This window comes from Centruroides sculpturatus, unplaced genomic scaffold (assembly GCF_000671375.1).
Source record: "Centruroides sculpturatus isolate CEXI.00-Female unplaced genomic scaffold, Cexi_2.0 scaffold539, whole genome shotgun sequence".
Classification (NCBI taxonomy): Eukaryota; Metazoa; Arthropoda; class Arachnida; order Scorpiones; family Buthidae; genus Centruroides; species Centruroides sculpturatus.
This window is the reverse complement of record NW_019384823.1, coordinates 243,655-265,299: the sequence shown is the minus strand read 5'-3', so window position 1 is coordinate 265,299 and position 21,645 is coordinate 243,655. Positions and strand designations below refer to the sequence as shown.

General features: G+C 32.5%; 1 protein-coding gene across 2 annotated transcripts; it reads right to left on the bottom strand.

The window, feature by feature from the left end:
- Nucleotides 1-1,177: 1,177 nt before the first annotated feature.
- Nucleotides 1,178-20,181, bottom strand: LOC111629966. Of its 2 annotated transcripts, XM_023373935.1 has the most exons (6): nucleotides 19,996-20,181; nucleotides 11,322-11,405; nucleotides 7,283-7,475; nucleotides 5,575-5,772; nucleotides 3,129-3,293; nucleotides 1,178-1,984 (listed from the first exon to the last, which is right to left on the bottom strand). In XM_023373935.1, exons 2-6 carry the CDS (start codon nucleotides 11,332-11,334, stop codon nucleotides 1,801-1,803), a joined length of 753 nt encoding a protein of 250 aa, XP_023229703.1. In that variant the 5' UTR covers nucleotides 11,335-11,405; nucleotides 19,996-20,181; the 3' UTR covers nucleotides 1,178-1,800. The 2 variants fall into 2 exon arrangements, with proteins under 2 accessions (XP_023229703.1, XP_023229704.1); XM_023373936.1 differs by lacking the exons at nucleotides 11,322-11,405; nucleotides 19,996-20,181 and adding an exon at nucleotides 7,828-7,897.
- Between the last annotated feature and the right edge of the window lie 1,464 nt (nucleotides 20,182-21,645).

Genomic DNA, 21,645 nt, shown 5'->3' with positions numbered 1-21,645 from the left:
AAATCGTGCCACAATTATGGTGGTTTATTTGGTTACGACAATACGACACGTGAGCAATCTGTTGGGGGTTCTGTCGGAATCTGGCTACTATTTAGGTGTTACTAATGTGAAGAAAACACGGAAAACTCCACGTGGCCAGTCGGTTGGAGAGGCGCCAACCCACGACGGAACTCCCAGTGTTCAGGAAACGAACACCGCCTGGCCATTGGTGGGGTCAGTGTTTAGTGGTTTTATTCACACAGTCACTGGTGAAAAATGCCTTGAAAATTATTAGTTATATATTTCGTAATCAGCATCTTGCAAACCCATTGGTGCTACATTTTATCCACTTGCCACCAGGTGAGCCAGTGGATAAAATCGCTGAATACTGGTTGGTGGCGGGTTCGCACCTAACCAACAGGCTGGTTATGTGGAGTTATCTGGACTTTCTTCACATGTCTAACACCTAAATAGAAGCCAGTTTCCAATAAAAGTCCTTCCAAGAGTCCTTGGCAGATCGCTCAAGTGTTACGTTTCCTTATCCCATATGTAATGGGTTAAGAAACGTAACACTCAGCACTTTAAAACTTTTTGAAAAACTATTCTAACATAAAACTTTTTTATAACACATGGTTTGTTTACATTGAAAGGAAGAATTAAAAATGTTTGACAGAGATGAATCTTAACTTTAATGATAAACAATGGACAGATGAAAAAGAATGTTTTTGCAAATACTAAAATCGGCAGAAAGTTTCAAATTAAAAAGACTTACAGATTCGTACAAAGATCATCTAAGAATTTATAATATTAAAAAATGCAAAAGTTTTTGCAAAATATTTTTTTAATTCTTTGGTATTGAAGAAATAATTTCATTAAAACATCTACTTGAAGCGAGTCTTCTTTACAAATTATCCGAAATATAAAAATTAATGGGGCTAAGTTCTAAGCTTTCCTTAGAACTTACTGTTAACTAAGTTTCGAACCACTGTGTATTTTGTTACTTATTAATGGCATATGGCAGTAGCAAATTTACAGTATAAAGAAGTTTTATTCTAATTATTTAAGTATTGAAGATACTCTTGTAAGAAACGACATTAGATCAGAAATTTATTAGTAAAGATTCCATATATTTACTTCAAATTTTTAATGAAATTTATACAGTAATCATGTTAATAAACTTGACTAATTTTTAAATAATTATCAATATAATATTTACATGTAGAAGTGATATTTAGAAAACATCACAGTCAAAGTTCACATACATTATGTCCATGATATCCGATTATCGCGTTCAGAATTATCGAAATTTTTCAAGAAAAAAATCGTTATATCAGGTTATATAATAAATATTTCATAATAATTCCCACGTGTTTTGTTTTTATTATTAATAATACACAATTTTTCAGAATATTTTCTGTAATTTTGGCAAAAATTTATGAAAAACCCCTATCTAACTGTATGGATTTTTTTCTAGATTGGAATCTTCCTGCGGTACTTCAAGTAAATAGTGATTTTATATAAAATAAATTGAATATTATAATATTCTAAAGTAAATAAATGTAAATAAATCAATGTTCTTAATTAAATAATAAAGTAAATAAATGCCAATCATTTGTTCAGTTCTAATCCTCTCTGTTAAATGAAAGTAAAAAAGCTGTTCATTGAACAGCTTGTCATAAACAGTTTTTATATTAATATTTTTGACAGCTTTCCTTCTTCTACCTAAAAAAATTCTAGGTAATATTTCACTAGATTAAAAATATAAACCGTGTTCTTTTCAAGTCCTCCTGTAATTCGTTGAGTAAGTTCGGAAAGTTCACTTTATCTCTTGAAATTGCGCACCAATTGACAGACACAGCAAGAAGGAACGAAGAAAGGATCTTCTGAGATAGTCTCACCAGTAGAATCTAATGATAGAAGCTTCTTTTTAATGTGTTTTTGAACGCACCGGCTTTCGTATCCAAACGGAAATGAAAGTTGTGAAGAACAAGAACTTCCAGGATACCTGAAACACATAAATAAATATCATTCGATTTATTTATCGAAAATTTTATTATATAATTTAATTTTAAAATAAACAAAAATGAAATTAAAAAAATAATACAATAAAATTACATTTCTCATTAATACAGCAACGAGTTGCTTAACTTTCCCGGCAATATTTAAAATTTTGGTAGCGCCATCTGTTATCATATTTTCTTTTAAAAACTTTTATATTTTTAACTATTATAAAATGGCAAAAGCTTAATTTTCAGGATATGGGTGGGTTTTATAAAACATTGGAAATGCTAATAACAAGTAAAATCGTCATTAAGTCGCATCCTACCGCGTTTATCTCCCCACCACTCGACCTTTAATCACCAAAATTTAAGAGCATCAATCCCTGTAATAAAGAAACCTTCCAGAAAAATTTCAGAAAATTTTGTGAAAAAGCACAGGAGTTATTAAGCTTCAAACAGGGCAAACAGAATCGCTCCCCATGCTCACACACACTAAATTTATACATACAGAATAAACCCTTGGATTTTTTGCATTTCTCGACATTTCAAGATCACCCGAGTCCTGAAATGTAAAATTCTTGGGGGGGTCATTTTTTGACCATCGCCATACTTTCCCTCTGTTATATATAAACAGCCGGAAAAGTAAAAAGGGAGCAAGGTTCTATAGACTATAAGGAAAAGGAAATGAAGAAGAATTCAAAAAGATAAAGGTTATATACAGTCAAATCTCTGAACAACGGCGACTAACAGAAACATGGCCGTTGCTTGGAGGTTTTGTATGCATTTATATGCTCAACATTCCTGAAAAAATGGCCGCCGTTTGACTGTATTTTAAAAATAAAAATTTTATATCGTATTTGGTACATATATATTATGTTAAAGTGTGCAGTACCCATTAATTTTGCAAAAAACTTTTACGTTTTTAAAAACTAATTGATGATATCCACTTATTTTTAGATTGAACACTTAGTGGAAGAGTGAACAAAATTAGTTCGGATTAGCAAGAATGCGAGGTATTTTGTTTCTTAGATCTTATTATTTATTTAAATTTTTTAATTAGTATATATAAAATTTGATAAACATATAACTTTAACCATTTTTAAGTTAATAAAAGCAATCAATTATCACATGAAACATGAAGATACTTACGCACAAAGTTCTATTCGAACGATCTGTTTATAATTAGGATTTCGATTCGGAAGATTAATCACATACTTCCATTGAGACTTATCGTTTAGAGCTGCTCTAGGAAAGACAAATTCGGATCTGGTAGCACACGCTGGTTCTGAATTTTCACTCCTCTTCCCTACGCTACTATAAAAAGAAGATCATATCTTATGTTATAGCAATTTATATTAAATATATGAAGTACTGTATAATATAAATTATTAGAAATCTTAAGTTTCTTTTTTCTTTCTGGTTTAAATCTAAGAATTTACACGAACCTAAGCCAAATGTGATGCAGAGTGGAGTGATGAAATAAGAAAGACAAGACATAGGCATTCTGGCAAGGAAATTGTCTTTCAGTAGGACTTTCAGTGGGAACTGATCCCTGTTTAGGTGTTAGACACGTGGACAAAATCCGTCAAATTTGATCTCGGAAATTTCATTATTGTATTAAAATTTCTTATTGTATAATGAGTAAGGCTGAATGTTATATATAATACCAGAAAAATTCAAAATTTCAAAACAGTGAAACATCTTACGCGCTACAAAGCGTTAAAATTTAATCCGCGATGTCTTGAAAATAAAATGGCGTTCAAACAATCAATTATAAGTGCCATCTCTTTTTGAAAGATGTTACTAGCATTATTGCATTTTCCTGAGTATAACCCGCGGGTTGTTTGTATTTATAAAAACAATTAAAAGGGAGAGAGTGTTATATGCCAATTGTAAATTAAAGAGTTCCCTAGAAAACGGCACCTAAGTTAAATTTTGATGTTTTCAAAAATTTCAAAAAACTGTTCTTTTTGCATGTGGTTTGCTATGAAGTGAATAAAGTGTAAATGTTAAATATGTTTGAATAGAGTGCTTATTATAGCGAGGGAAATATCCGTATCCATAAAACCATAACTGAAAAAAGGTAGCTATGTACACTCAGATACTTTATTCCATAAAACTCCTCAATCGCAATTAAGAATTCACGCCTATGAAGTAACAGATAATCTCATAGACTTAAATTACACGGTGGTACAGATTATGAGAAGGTTTCATTTTCGTTCTATAAATTTCTGCGGTGTTCTTTCGTGTGTTCACACGAAAATAAGATAATTTGATTTACATTATTTTTATATTATAAATTTCTTTTTGCATCTATTAGTGCATTTTATCGTGACAAATCGAATGCGTCATCAACCCGGAAATGATATCTGGCTGGAGACTTCCGAAGGGAAGTTAAAAGAATGATCTCCCACTTGAAATTGTCACCGGAAAAAAAATGTGAGGGTGATGACATGACATGGAAAGAAGATTGCTAGAGTTAAATATATGTTAACTATAAGTATGTAAATAGGATCGAGTGAATGTATCAATGTACGTCACCATCCCAGCACTATAAGAAGACAGATAAGCTAGCTAATAAATAGAACTTTTTTTCTTTTTTATGTATAAAAAGATAATTATTTTGGGCTTTTTATACATTAACAGATTCGTTCGTAATTTTCCCCTCGTTTAAAAGACAAAATGGCTTCAGATACACATAAGGTAGCTTGATTTACTATTTCATGTCCAAACTTTAAACGTAAAATAAACACAAATAATTGGGCTACAATTTGAAAAAACTAGACCTGTAAATTCCCACTGTTCGTCTGTTTGTCTGTCTTTCCTTAATTAATTTCGAGAACGGAGTTAAATAAATGAAAGGTGAGATATACATAGAAAGCTTAGAGGAAAGAAGCCCCGATTAACTATATGCAAACTTCCGATATAGATCAGAAGTCATGTTACTTCAATTCAAAAATTTTACCCCCGAAAGATGTTAGATGACCGACACTACTTTATTGTTAAAGGAAAAGTATGATGTACAGGGGAAAGCCACTACTAATTTGAGATAGAGAGCGTATACTTTAAATTAAATAAATTAGAAATATGATTAAAAATTGCAGCTCGGCATTGTGACGATGTCACAATAAATAATTTCTCTTTCAATGTCAGTTCTTCAAGATTATAGAAGAGTTCAAGTACCCAGAATGAACAGTTTTATCTGCTTCAATTTCCTCGTGTTAATCACATTTTTGTTTCTTATTCCCACTTTATAAAATAACTTCGATAACTACAATATCGACCCATCAATGGCCGAATGAATAAAACCACTGAATACTTGTAGTTGATTACGGGTTTGGGGGCTGGCCACGTGGAGTTTTTAGAGTTTTCTTTACGTTAGGAATACCTAAATGGGAGCCAGTTTTTCATATCATCTCGACGGATCGCCCACGTATCGCGTTGCCATTCACAAACAACTAGAATATAAGATCGAATCTGAATGGCCCAGGTGATTTTTCTAAATTTCTGGAATCTCTAGACTTACTTTGTTATTTATTAGTTTATCAGGAATAAATCATCTGTTAGCATAAACCAATAGGAATTTCATACTTACTGGGACTTCTTACTCCAAGTGGAATGAGAATATTGTGGAACGATAAAATCGTGATGAACCGAAGTGGGTTGATCGTAAGGCATATTTGGCAACTGTGATAAATTTGGATAAGCATCTCCTTCCCTTTCGTCAAAGAATAAGCTGCTCAAATTAAACCCTTGAGCCTTCGTTTTGCTTAGAATCAAAAGAATTCGATCCCTACAAAATCATATAAAATATCATAAAATAAACAACTACACTCAATAATTTACCGTATAATATAATTTTTAACTAAGTAATTAGAGAAAGTAATTCGAAATTGACGTTAAACCGAGTGTAACGCTAAACCGAAGAACTTCAAAAAAGAAATTGACAGTTTATAACAACGTCATTTGCAAGGCAAAATTGGAAATTTAGTACTTTTCATATAGGGATTCTTGTGTTAATATTTATGGAGAGGATCCTCTTACATTGGCGCTTTACGTGGGTGACGCTATTCCGGAGATCGCTATATCGAGATTTGACTGTATATGTGCGTCTATTATATTTAGTTTTGCATTGTATTTCGATATAAATGTTTACAAGTTAAATTTTAAAAGATGAAAAACTGATTGTTTTTTGGTGGCACACCAGCGTGTGCCATCAAAAAGCCTTGTAACTTGTAATTTTTATATAACAGAGTCCTGATGTAAGTACTGCTATATTCTTGCTCAATTTGTATAACAGCAATTTGAGGAATTCTTTCAACTTATTTCATCTCGATGCTAAATAATCAAGCATATACAGTAAAACTTCGATTTAGCGTCATTATTCGTTCCTTCTGAAATTCCGGCGCTAAAACGAAAAACCTAAAATAATAGAATGGACACATAGTTATGAGGACTAAACGTATGTTCGTGTTTAGGAGCTTGACAGTAACGTTATATGATGATGACAACGTCATTTGTAATGACAATGATAATGACAATGTCATTTGTAAATTATACATTTAATAATTTACAAATACTGAAGCGTTCTCTATTTGATATTTGTGAGGAAGATCCGTTTACAAGTATTGTCGTAGCATTAAGAAGAAACGCTATATCGAGGGTTTTTTTTTATAATATAATAGACTACAATAATAATTGTAACATTAGCTTTTGACAGATACAACAAGCAGCATGAATTCCATAGAATGTTTAAATATATTTATATACAGTAAAATTTGTGTAAACCGGAGAATATTTTCCTGTTTGGTAGGTTTCCGTTTTAAACAAGTTTTTTTAAACACTGAAAATCGCTGCGTTCCGAACTATTTTTTCTCCATTTAGGCAGGTTTCCGTTTCGAACAGATTTACTGTATTCGGTACTGAAAAATATGTTTCCGCGTTAAACAGGTTCCGGCTTATAATAGTATTTTACATAGGAAATCGTCCATTTTCTATTTAGATAGGTTTTCGTTATGTAAAGTCCGTTTTAGACAGGTTTATTGTATATCAAAGTCGATACAGAACGAATACTGAAAAGCACACTAGAAGAAACGAAGGTAGTAAACAAGAGTTAAAATTGAGCGTTAACTCAAGCGAAAAGATTGCAGAAGTGATAGAACTATTGACAAGTTTCCTGTGTTTTTTTTATTGTGCACATTCACTACAAAAATAGCAATTCTTTCTAATTTTCTTTCCTATTGTTTGTTGTTTAGTTTGCTTCGTTATTAAGTAAAACAAGCAATAAAGATAATGATACTTACTCTGGGTAATAAGCCACGTTAGTGCAGACGGTACGTCCCGTTTCTGGACAGTATTGAGGGCCCAAAAGATATAACTTCGATTGATCCTGTATTTTATCTCGGTTATAATACCCATTAGTAGAACAGATCGGAGAGGAGAACATCAGATGCAAATAAGTTAGCATTATCAGTAACGTCGACATGGCATACCTACCTATAAAGTAAATACCAGATGAGTAAATAAACTTCAATAAAAAACAGTTGTTGGTAATATATTTAAACGTGGTTCCATAGATTAAAGCAATATAGACTATTTATGCTCCAATTTTCATTCGTAGAATAGAAGCATCCTATGAAATTGTGTAATCCTACAGTAGGTCGTAACTGCAATACATAAATTTGCTTAGATGAACATTTTAATGAATTTTTCTATTTAAAATAAGATTAATATGTCGAGAAAAGGTTCCTTATATGTTCTATAATACGCTAGGTTTTAGAATAAGACATAGAAACCACCTCCCAGATAATGGTTTACAGATTAACCACAAGGTAAAGAGCATCCCTACTATCCCTATCGTCAGATTGTATCCTGAGTTATTTTTCTTTAATTGTAAAATTTCGGTACGGTGGTTTCAGTACACTCTGACTATTATATTTTAGCCGGTAGATACCGGTTAAAATACAATAGAAGAGTGTTGTGCTGGGTTCACAACAGTCACAATTCACTTCGAAAGTTATGCAAGAGAATATTTCTCAACTGCAACTTATAACAATCGAACACTGAAAAATAACAGTCAGGAATGCTTTAATGACTTCTGATTGTTAAAATTGAGTTAGATGCATAAAAAACAATTATGCATAGAAAACATGCATAGAAATTCTGTAGTAACGAATCAATTTATCTTCTGTCAATAGAGCTCATCCTTTATTATCACTTGGAGCAGATTTCTACCTATTTTCCAAGGTAGTTCTAATTATAATTTCTAAGTTAAAATTATGCAAATAAGACTGTAAACAATAGAACTTGCCTCCTACGATGTCAATTAATTTGAAAAATTTTCTTAATACTGGCATACTTAATTACTGTGTCAAAAATACGAGTTTTATAATATATATATATATTTTTTTGCTGTTATAGACAGGAAATTCTAAATAAATAACTATAAATATTATATTAATAATTACTATAAACGTTACTCGTGATATTACGAAACTCTTTAACTACTCTCAACAATTGGTAATCATTATACTTATTATCATGGCTAGATTTAGACCCTAAGCTGTAACAAATAGTAAACAAGCTCTTCCTCTCTACCAAATAATTATACGCGAGGCCTTAAGCAATAGAATCACAACGCGAGGCCTTAATCTGCATCTTCTTTAGCTTATGTATAAATCCTGTCTAGCTTCATCATTACATCCAATGATAGTCTTCACAAAACACGTGAAACCACTGAAATGTGTTGAGAAAATTGAAAATATTCAAAATATCACAATAAAAAATATTTTGTAAACGAATTTATGGGCCACCAAATGGACGAGTGGTGATAAAACCACCAAAAGCTGGTAGTTGGTCGTGGGTGCATGTCTGGCCATGGGCTGGCCACGTGTGGTTTTCCGGGTTTTTTCAGGTTAGTAACACTTATATAGGGGTAATTTCTCATAGAAAGTTCTCCCCTTTGTCAGATTGCCCATATGTCACGTTGCCGTATACAAATAAAAGAAAATTCATTGATTTTAATATTCTTGTGCAATACGAAAAAAGACGATAATGCTTCAACTATGAGGAATTAATTATATTCTACTCCCTCGAGATCTTTATTTTCGTAAGGTCTCTTCTGAAAATCAAATCTCTGTTAATTGCTTACGAAAGTTACTCTAAAAATATCGTTCTCATTCATTTTATGCATTTTAAACTGTTTGGAACTAAAATAAAACCCCCTCTTTTAACAAAATTAAACAAGAAAATCTAAATTCTAAATCAAGGAATTTTCTAAGGAACTTGATCTACTTAAACAAGAAAGATTTTCTTAGTTTCTGGCTAATCAGGTTTGTTCTGGTATTTATGTTAATTTTAAAATTTGTAATTACAATAAAAATTAATATTTTAATTAGCTTCCTACCGAATTTCATGTGCCCAAGTTTGCTGTAAGTCCGGTATTTTTGTAGCTGTCTTGGATTGCTGTGTCTAAGATTTAGAAATAGCCATTAAGTGTGCCAAGATGGGCACGTGATAGTCGGATTGTCGAGTGGTTAAGGGGTCAGATTACTGCTGTAGGGACCTGGGGTCTAATCAGGTTGGTGGAAAAACCCAAGGAATTTTTCGGAAATTGGTTTCAGGATACGTCTGGCCCCATCCTTCACCATTAAGTCGCTCCACTGTGCCGAACCCACGAATGAATATAAAAGAAAGAGTCTCTTGGTGCTCACAGAACAGAGAATGGAGGGTTAATCACAGATCGTTCCGTATAATCAGGGTGCTAAGTCTAGACTATATGCATGATGGTACACATACTGCATGTCAGTATGAATGGAAAGGAATGGACCATCTTAACTATAATACTTAACACTTTCTGATTTTTATCTTTTTGGACCTCTTAACAAACATCTTGGTTCTCAGATGATGATTAAGTTAAAGAAGCAGTCATGGACCTGTTCAAATCAATAAGTGGAAATTTTTTTCCCAGAATTTTGGTTCCTGCTTTCCGCTGAGAAAAGTGTTTAGAAACGAATGGCGACTATGTAAAAAAATAGCTTGCACCTTATTTTTGGGAATGCCCCGCATATCTCAATTTGTAGAACGTCTCTAAAAAAATTGGGCAGGAACCAAAAAGTGGATTGAATTACATTTCACTAATGGAATAAGACAGCGCAACACGTAGGCGATCTGCCAAGAGAGTCTCTCCAGAAAAGATTTCTATGGGAAACTGCCCTCTATGTAGTTGTTGGACATGCGAAGAAAATCCGGAAAACTTCAGCGGCCGGCCCATTGGTCAGGCGCACACATGAACAATTATCAGTGTTCAGAATATAGGAAGAAATACGAGAAAAAATCAAATTTCAATGTGATTGCGGTTTGTTGGCAAATTTTTGAAAAGTTATCATTAATTATTCTTGTTGTATTGTTGAAAAAAATGAGATATGTATGCCTTGCTCCATGATCATCATTAGAAAATCAGCGGAAAGTAAGGAAATGAAAACAAGGAAGAAGCAACTAATAGTCTAATTCTATCAGTCATTATAATATTATTTTATCTTAACACTTACATACACACAAACAATCACGCAGACAACCAGATAGCCGAGGCGATTAAGGCGTTAACCTAACGCTCCGGGGAAGCCGGGATCGAATTCGGTACAGCAACTTTCCAGGAATTTTTGACTGGCGGTAGGTCCCGGATATATCGGGCCCAATTCCTCACCGTCCTGTGTCCGCATTATAAGCTTGGCCGAACCCAAAATGGGCTTGCTAAAAAGGCCCTCCATTGCCCACAGGGCGAAAAGAATTTAAAAAAATTCTAGTATAAACGGCCAGATAAGCCAAACATTAACGTATCGCTGTAAAGGATCCTGATCATAATTTGATCGTGGACGTTCTTCATCTCTCATCAATGTTGGATTGATTCGGTTTTATTAGTATACGAGGGGTATGCCTTATTATTGATATATAAGACACCCCCTTGGCAGATCGCGATTAATGGGCGATCTGAGGGGGAGGAAAACCTTCCAGGAGATCTTCTATGAAAAACTGGTCCCTATTTAATCGTTACTAACGTGAAGAAAACCCGGAAAATTCCACGTTGCAGTCCCATTGTTCCGGCACGAACCCACGACCAGTGTTCAATGGTTTTATCCACCGGGCTAAATGTTGGTCGACCCTATTGATTGTCAACCAGACTTCTATCTTAGTATCATAGTACAAAACAAAATTAGAAACAGATAAAAATATAGAAAATAAGTGTATTATAAATAATAGAAGCAATAAATTTCTAAAAGAAGAGGAATATTTTGTTGTTTTTTAATTAATTAAATATTAAATCGAAGATGGAGAAACACTTACTTGAGAGTGACATTGTTTTCAGACGTACTCACTTCTCGGTGGCGTCTGGTACGCTACGGAGGATGGTCATTCTTTCTCTTTCACCTGATGAGAATGAATACAAGATTAACAAAAAAAAAAAAAAAAAAAAAAAAAAAATTGTTATAGGTGGATAGAAGTGGTTAAATGTCCAAATGGTTTTTACGTGGACGTCAACTAGGCCAATGCCACAGCGGATCTTTGCCCTAAATATTCCTCATTACTGTAATTCCTTTCATAGATTCGTCGAGTAGATTTCCCAAAGAGAGAGCGTTATATCGAGGGAAATTTAATAAAATATAAATAAATCGTCCTTAAACATTAATGGCTTTTTATAGTAAAGAAATACGACGTTTTAGAGGAAAAATTTATACTAAAAGCGCGCGAAATGCTTGAAAAATGCAGTTTTTTAGGGGAAATTTGGGCTTATTTTTGTCCTGAAGTGATCGGTATTAAACTTGTACACAATTACTACTGTGTGTTGTGTTGTGTATGCTATTACACGTACCAATACATCTTTACTCACTTAAATATTAATATTAAACCCGGATAAAAAATTAAATTGTGTAAATGATGTGTTATAACGAAAATTACCTTCCTCTTTTTATCACAGACCTTAATATCACCCATTAAAATTGCTAAACTAGTTTTTAAAAATGGTTCAGTGTTAAGGGAAAGGTCGAAATATGTAAAACATCAAGAAAATCTCAATGAGGTCTTAACATCCCGTTTTAACGCACAAAGATGATGCTGATGATGATGATGGAAATTTTAAAGTATTTAACTATAAAAATATTAATAGTTAAAGCTTACAGTTAAAGTAGAATTTAATTATTATGAGAGGAAAGGAACAAAGTGACTCTGGCTATTGTAATGAAGTTATATTGCTCGATATCCTTTGCTAAGCGAAATTATGCGGTTTTAATGAAAAAAAATGTTTAAAATTATTAATAACGATGTGTAATTCAGTAATAAAGTCTTATTTTTATTCGTAGAATGGCATTTTTATGCGGTAGACCACACACTGTGCGTGTTACCAAATATACACGTAACTTTGTCCTACTTTTTTCTTTGCATGCGGTCTAAATTCAGTAGAAATTAAATAAATTTTCTCTATTTCGGCATAAAAATGAAAAATTTAAGAAAAAGAAAATTGTCAAGATTTCATTGTAGCTAAATTTCCATGCCGAAAGAGGCGGTAAATAGGAAATTTACAAGTAAAAAGTACATATTTTCTATCTCTTTCAGTCTAGTATTTACCTTCTTTGAAGATAATTTTAATGAATTATAATAATATAAAGTAAAACGTGCCTAAACGGGAAAAATATTGATACTTTGGTACCGTGCGATTCGGTTTTACACAGGTTTTACTTTATAATTAAAAAGTAAAAAACAAGTAAGATTTAAAATTTTAAGTTTATTTGTAATCAGATAATATTGCTACAAAATTAATTTTCCAAAGAAAAATAATGCTTATTTTGTAAGCATTAAAATCTAAGAAAGATTTGTTTGTGAAGGAACTCTACGATATACTACGTACAATATAATCTTCAATAGTGGTCAGTTTTTCTTTTTTGAATGGTTACATAATAACCTGCAAACAGTGTCCATTTTCCCAGAAATTTTCTTTTAAATTCTTACAAAACAACGGTCATTTTTAATGTTCCTGAGGGAGCATGAAAGATTCGTGATTGAAATTCCGAGCTCCTTTCACCAAATTTCTACGAATAAAGAATAAAATTAAGTTTTTGAATGCTTAAAATTCTCAATAAACGCGTTATTGAGAGCATAACTCAAGAATTGAGAACATATGTTTAAGTGTAATTTACCAATAACGTGACTTGTTATTAATGCCGTTCTCCTACAATCGTGAAACCACCCATTACTTTCGTACATCTGTGATTTATTCGACTGCCAATCTGATATACAATGGCTGAGTTACTCGTAAATAGTCTAAACAAATCTAATTTATCTAAATTATTTTCAAATATATGAAAATTCGGATGATTTTTAAACAGAAAAGTACAGATTCCCATGTTTACTGTATGTTTATGCAAGAATTTTAAGTAAAATTTTGTGGTGAGTTATATTATTTAATCTGCGCCATCTTGTCCGTCTATCACCAATCTTTCTTAAGATAATTCTCCCACAAAAAATATACGTAAAATATTATAATTTATTAATGACCCTTAAACACGGGGTCTTCCAAAGTGAATGCTACCAATTTAAATCATTGTAATTATGTTAATTATTATCTGAGAAGTGTGCAATGTACATAATGTCCGCACAATAACTCAGTGGCGCGTTGTACCTTCTTGGGGCCCAGGCGAATTTGAATTATGGGGCTCCACGTACAGTTCTGACTTAAGACATTTTTCTTCAAGGAAAATATTTTCTTATAAAAGATTGGTTTGAAGTCCCTGTTGGTGGGGATACTTTTTTGCCCATAGGAAAACGCACCACCGAAGTAATCTGAGTGTCACTTCTTGTTGTAAGCGCCATAGACAAAAATAGCGACGACTCTACAAAAGAAGGAGTTCCGCAGTTTGCAAAGTCGGAACCACTCATCATTGTGTACCATGAGTAATCTGCAGAATCTTCAGAACACAGGAGTGGAATTGTAGGAGCTATAGAATTGTGACTGCTGTGGAGAAGTGACAACGAATATGCAGTACAGAGCTTAGGAAGAATTTGAGGATCGCTTTGCTGTGTCGTGAGCACGCATTGACGAGTCTATCTTCCCACCCCTTAGATCTTTGACCACCAAAATTTGTGTATTAGGGGCATCAATGTCCCTAATACACAAATCACCCTGCAAAATTTCAGATATTTTCGACAAAAAGCACGGGAATTATGAAGCTTCAAACAGGTGACCAAAATGGTATTCCACACACGCTTACATCCATACAAACAGAAAAAAAAACCCAAATTTTTTTGAATTCCTCGACGTTTCAAGATCCACTGAATACAGAAATATAAAATGTTTTGAGGAGGTCATTTTTTTGACCGATCGCCATACTTTTCCCTCTGTTACGTATAACAAAAGGGAAAGTTAAAGAAAAAAAACGTGCCATTTTCCTTACACGCCTTATCTAAACTAGCCGAATTTCTCAGATTCTTTAAAAAAAATATCATATATTTTAATGAAAAACAAATTATAATTTCAGTCCAGTTGTAGAATTCTCGACAACAAAAGGATGAGCTTAATTAATTTTCAAATATAAATCTGAAAGTTAATTAACTCGTGTAACCAGTATAACTACTGTTTACATTTTTTTGATTTTTCTCTTCATTCCTTTTTTCCGTAAACACGAATATTAGCGATTATTACAAATTTTATAGGGTTTTCTGTAATTAAAATAAATTTTAAGATGGAATTAAATGCTGTTTTAGGTCCACGTTTTATATTTATGCAAATATTAATGACAACTTTTATTAGTAAAGAAATTAGATTCTTGTCGTCTAAATTATCTGGTTCTTTTTTGTAATCTTTAGGGTTGTGTTAAGATAAAAGTAGGATAAAATCAGGAGTAAATTAGAGAATATTTAGAATAAAATTAGATAATATCTAGGATAAAATTAGAGTAGAATTAGAGAATCTTTAGGACAGAATTAAGATAAAAAGTAAGAATAAAATTATTATTATTTAATTCTTAATTTTATATCCCATAAGTGAAGACATAAAATTAATGGATTTTAAAATTAAAATATTTTAAAAAAACTTCAATTAATTTAAAATCAACTTAATTAAATACGAAAAATCAATAAATGGAGAATTATTATTGAATATAACTTAAGTATAGTCAAGCTCAGAATAGAGTAGCATAGATGGATTTAGATTTAACTCGTGCCTCGGACCCAAAAATTGAGTCTTTTATGTAAAAAATAACAGGAAAATGATAGAAATGAAAATTTACTTCTGATAAATAACAAAAAAATCTCTTTATTGATTTTATTCGCGAATAGGGATGGTGAGTGACTCGAGTTCATGATTGTAAGTGTCTCGAGCTCCATACGTATGTGTGTTTCGAGCCCATACTTGTGTCTCGATCTCTATAATTGCGCCATAATTGTATAGGGTATGAATGTCTCGATTCCCTTCTCACCTCTCTAATGCGCCGATTAAAACTTTCATTTGTTTCCTGGTTAAAATATACCTGTACATTTATTCATAAATGTAATTGTAATAATGATTTCTTTTAGGTATAAATTACTAAAACAATGCATTTATTCATAATATATAGACTATAAATATTCTTAAATAACAAATAGAAGTCAAACCTCCGAACAACGGCCACCGACCAGGACATAAAAATTGGCCATTGTTCGGAGGTTCGACCGTATTCTGCTTGAATAAGGAGTTAATTTAAGGTTGAAGAAAATTCAAAAATTTCGATCGATAAAGTTATAAACATGCTAAAATTATTAAAAAATTAATCTATTTTAAGATATTATATTAAAAATATCAGATAAAATACCTTAAAAACTTGTGTAAATATGTTAAAAACTGTTTCGTAACTCGGTATAAGTAAATATGACTTGATCTGCATCACGAAAAATGTCTTAAATTCGTCTCGCTGCTCTAAATTAAGTAAACATTCCAGAAAAAAACCCTGTACAGGCCTATATATATCCAATATATAGCCTATGTGTATATAAGGCGTAACTATTTGCAATATGAGAAAAGAGGGGTGTAAAATCCTGTTTTTCTGTTGTCTGGAAAGTTTTTATGAAGATATTTATAATGGGACTTAGTAGAATATCAGGATAAAGGTGCACTTTAACAACTTCTCGTTCCACCAGATTATTTTTAATGTACCTACCGCGAATTAACCCCCTTCATAAATACGAAATTCGAGGGGTTTAATTGGTAGACCATGCGCTAATTGATACTTCGAATAAGTTTAACATCAAATTTTTCACAGTTCTACTCAAAAATCTCTTAAATATAATCCATAAATTATCTCCAGAGTGTACGGTAAAGGGTGACTCAATAGTCAGTTAACTGACATTTAGGCCACCCCATTAAAATAAATAAATACATTGAGTAATAAGCGTGTAGTTATTAAAGTTAATTCCTTATTTCTTTAGAAAAATGCTTAATTTCAGGAATTTTTTAAAGTTTTTAAGGGTAAATTATCAATCGAAGTGACTGTGTATGAGTTGCATCGCACCAGAAAACGAATATTCACATATTTTCTTCATAAGAATTTTATTTCATATAATTAAAACAAATATTATTTTATGTACTAAATACATTTATATATAAAAATTATGTATATAATTTTGCTATATATTTATTTTCTAGGAAATTAAAAGCAAGAGGAGAAAGAGAGAGAAGGAGAAAGAGGAGCTCAGCATGTTTCAAACCTGTTTGGAAAAATGGGGCATATAAGCTGTCAGTCTTTATATGTTTATTAAAGCCTCAAGACTTATAAACTCTACTTATAAATATTATATAAAATAACTTAAGTTTTAGGACAAGGAAATCATTTATCTTATGTATTTATAGTTTTATTTCTTGTAATAATCCTTGCAAAAATTAATCCCACATGTACAGTATGTACTCTACCTGATTATATTAATTACTTCCTTGATTGAACTTAAATGTAGAAAATAAGGCTTTAAAGTTTGAATTGCAGTGTTTATGCCTCTTATTTTTTTGTTTTAAATTGTTTTAATATTACGTAAAACGTCTTATGTCATTTCTGAATGGTCTGTCTCTTGACCTGACTGTAATATTTTGTAATATACTGTGTATTATAGAAAGTGGTTGAGCTTAACTGTGAATTCATTATGGAAGCATATAGTTTTCTACTGTGTTTTTGTGTTGTGTACAGTACAACCAAAAATGCATCTAATGTTTTTGTTCTCAAAATAACTAATAAATAAAGTATACATATATAAAAATATGTGTTTTTAATGCATATATGTGTGTGTGGAAAGTAGGCAAATATATATACAGAAAAGTGCATTTAAAAGTGAAAACAGGGATTTATGAAAGGAAATGTATAGAAAAGTGCATTTAATACTGTATATAGAAGCCGTTTCTGCATTTTTCTACACATTATTTATGTAATAAACCAATAAAATATATAAATAACTAAATATTTTAATGTTTTAAACCATGCTCCTCGACAAAATGGCATTTGTCTTCAGTTTTCTAAACTGAAGACAAAATGGCATCCAAAAAAGTCTTCACTCTTCCATAGAAAATAGCATTGTTTACCAGAGAACAGTTCATACACTTAATAATATATATTAATGGTATAAAATGTTTAATATTAGTTTAAGATCAGCATTAATGCCTAGAGTCACCCCATTTCTTACACAAGACCACTGAAGCTTATACGCAACATTTTGCATTAATAAAAGTAAACATTTATACTTTATCGGCTGAAAATAACGAAAAGTGTCCCCAAAAAATCATTTTATAATAAAATAAGTTGGTAAATATATATATTATTACAGATAATGTATATAATTTGCATATAAAACGTGTACGCTCTACACATAATCTCCTTTCTTGCTATTGTTTTGGCTAAATTTCTATATATTAAATTACGATAATGCTTTCACTGCCGTATCTAATAATAGGAATTTCTATATATTTAATATCATAATGTGCAATAATAATAATATAAATATTTATAAGTCTAACATGAATTAGTTATGGAAGATGTAATATTTTACATATAAAATACATAAATATGTACTTTATAATGAAATTTATGTATAAAAATTTTAAGTTATTTAATAAATTTTTGCCTAATTTCATGGAATTTCTGTAACATTTGGGAAGGGCCTGTTAAGTTTACAGTTTAGGACCACAACAAGTCTAAGTCCGATCCTTATTTTTCAATTAACGGCAGAATTTAAACTTGTCGTGGCTCTAAACTGTAATACCTAACAGGCCCTTCCCCTCTACCAAATAACATTACGTGTAAAAATGTAAGGACTTAAGTTATAGACCGGTAAGACGAGGCCCCAAGCTGCAGCTTGCTTAGTTTTATGTGCAAATCCTTCCCCGATCACTGTTTATTGTATAAAAAACAGATTGTATGTAAGTAAATAAGAAAGACGTATTGGTAAATAATTCACAAATATTTACAAAAATAAATTAAAATATCTCCCAAAAAATAAGTAAAATGAGATGCTTCGCGAGGCTCAAATATTTATGAAGTGTAAATAAAAGTGAAATTGTACTCTATAGAATATAAATTTCACTTTTATTTATATTTATACATTGTTATTTGTATTTAATTAACGATTAAACGTGCTTATTTTTCGACAAAATTCAAATTATATTCCACAGAAATGCGATTTCACTTTCACACACGCCAGTAAAAACGATTTTAATTCATTTTTACTTAGATTTCCATTGAAAATTTTATAATATTTTCTGAAATTTAGTATTTCCTGCGTACAGAAGTATGCAAAAATCAATTTCTATGGTAAAACGAGCGAGAAAATTGCATGATGGAAGCCAATTTATGTCGGTTATGTGCCAAATACATGGGCATGAAAGCGGTTATAACCATTAAAGACATTAACCATTCCTTTGTTAATTTAATTCCCAAAATATTATCATGATGAGGGCGTATCGATGCAGTTTACTTCCTGTTAAAGATTATATAAATAGAGTTTAGTGCATAACTAAGGTAGCAAATTATCTGTATGAATCACGTATCTAACACGTACCCGTTCAACTCGTTCCTTAATAAACTGACGTGCGAAACGAAGTCATCGCTTGTAATATAACTAAATACATTTAAAGAAATTACAAAAATATAAATTAAATGTTAAAAAAATGTCCGCCCAAGTGTAAAGTATTTTGTTGGTTTCTCAACTACAAGGTCGAAAGTGAAAGGATATTGTACTGCATCTGAACACAGCCTCACTCTTAAGAAAAGCTTTAAAAATTAATGTTAAAAAAGGCATTAATTTCGTATCTTAACACGTTTCTGTACCCTCTAAAGAGTAAAATTTAATAAAATTTAGCATCAGAATGGGTGTTTTCTAATGGATTTTCCACGTACGTGACCTTTCACCTTTAGCATTAATTATAGCGCGTTAATTTTGAATATTTCATGTAATTCAGCAATAGAAATCTTTGTTTAGTTAATTTTTTTCATTTTACACAGTGCAAATGTTTGTAATTTGGAGAAAATTTATGAAATATCAGCTTTAAACAAGTGCCAAGTGTACTTACGAGAAGACTGAACAGTTTAACTTTAAGCGAAAAAATTATTAAAATTAAAATGAAAACATTACAAATTAAATTGTAAATTAAAACATTACAAATTGGGCGAAAGACGAGCGGTAAAATTCGCCAAAAATCATAAATTACAAGTATTAATTTCTCCTTGAAAAACATCAGCACAACCAGTTAGTTTGCTTCTTAAGCACGAGAAGTTTTCTAAAGAAGAGGGCCAAAGGGTTATAGTTAACTACACCGTGTAGTGTCATGAAGCAGGATATACAAACATAAACGATATAACCCCGAATCCACCTTAAATAACGCGCGAATCACCGCAATAAAAGCTAGGAAAATGATACCATAGTGTGATATCGAATGACAAAAGAAACAGGGAATTAATTTTTAAAAACACGGGGAAGAATTAAAATAAATAAATAAGAAAAAATCAGCACTTACTTCCAACTTAGTCTTGGTCAATAACCTTGTCAAAGTGTCTTCCCGTGTTCGTCGATGACCCACTTCTTGTCACCAACCACCTGGTTTTATTTGTCGTCGTCCTTACCTGTTTTCGTCACGATGGTGTATACGTCACATCCGTATCCGGCATGAAACCTGCACACTCAATTAAATGTGTAAAGTTTGTGTAACCGACAACCTCCTCTCGACCAAGGCCGAAAAAATCTTTCCTTTCTCTTATCTGATAAGTCGATAAATATGGCATTGCTCGTCCATGCATGGATGACCCCTTCCAGTACATATTTATTATACATGTACTGGAAGGGGACATCCAGGTACATACAATCTCGTGTCTGGACTTTTAATTTCGTTTGTATTGAAAATTTTCTGACAAACTGTGAAATTTGCGATTGAATCCATTAAATTGCCTCCTCGTTTTCCTTACAATTATGTTAGTCGAATAGAAAATTTGGCGTTTTTCATTGATGGCAACCATAATGAATCAGCGTAGGCAGGAAGGCCGAGCGGTCAAGGTGGCAGCATACCGCTCTGGGCACCCGGGTTCGAATCCGAACAGATCGAAAAATCCCCAGGAATTTTTCGAAGGGTGGTCCGTTCGGATATGTCGGGCCCCGTCCCTCATCACCCGGTCACCCCATTGTGGGCCTGTCCGAACCCATAATGGGCCTGCTATAAAAGGCACTCTTAGTGCCCATAGGGCGGAAAGAGTATTAAAAAAAATGGATCAGCGTGATCATTGTAAATTCTTTAGGTTCATGTTAAATATTGTAGATTTTTAAAAAATCTTTCGGCCCTGTGGGCACTAAGATAGCCTTTTTCGGGAACTCTTAGTATCCACATTGGGGCGGCGGATGGTGAGTAATGGGATTGGCCACCGCCCGAAGAGTTCCTAGGGAATTTTTCGATTTGTGGATTCGATCCTGGATCTCCAGAGCGGTTGGCCATAGAGCCGGCCCTACCATAGGGCAAACGGAGCAGCCGCTCCAGGCGCTAAGTCCTAGGGGGCTCCTCAGTGGTAAAGAAAATTAAAGGGTATAAATTAGGGGCAACCAAGGGGGCGCCATAATAGGATGTCGCTCCATTCTAAACTTGCCTCGGGCCGGCACTGGTTGGCCAGCAATATTCTAAGTCTAGATTAAAATTTTGTGAATTAGATTGATGGGATAAGGTCACGGCCTATCTTGACAGATGGAATTAATTACCACTTGAACAAAGGAGTACTTTCTACCGAAACTGGCCTCCACTGAAGTGTTAGGTACGTGAAGAAAACCCGAAAAACTTCACGTGAGATGCGAACCCGTGAGTAAGTACCAGTGTTTAGTGTCATTATAAAAGTTTATGATTTATTCTTCCCTCAAAATGAAACTTTTAACTTTACACACTTCAGAAAATGATTTTTGTTGTTGTTTTTTTTTTGTCTGATAAAGAATGAAGCACGACATATTCGGGCCATCGCATCCACAAAAATTTCCAGCCGTTTTGGATCCCCATTTGGATCCCCATAGAGCATAAGGGCTCCCAGGCTCAGGCATTTATTGTCTGGTCTAAACCTCAATAAGATTTTAGGCTTTTGTCGAAAGACCTCTTATATGTTACAGTATAGCCAAAGACCATGTTAATGTGTAGATG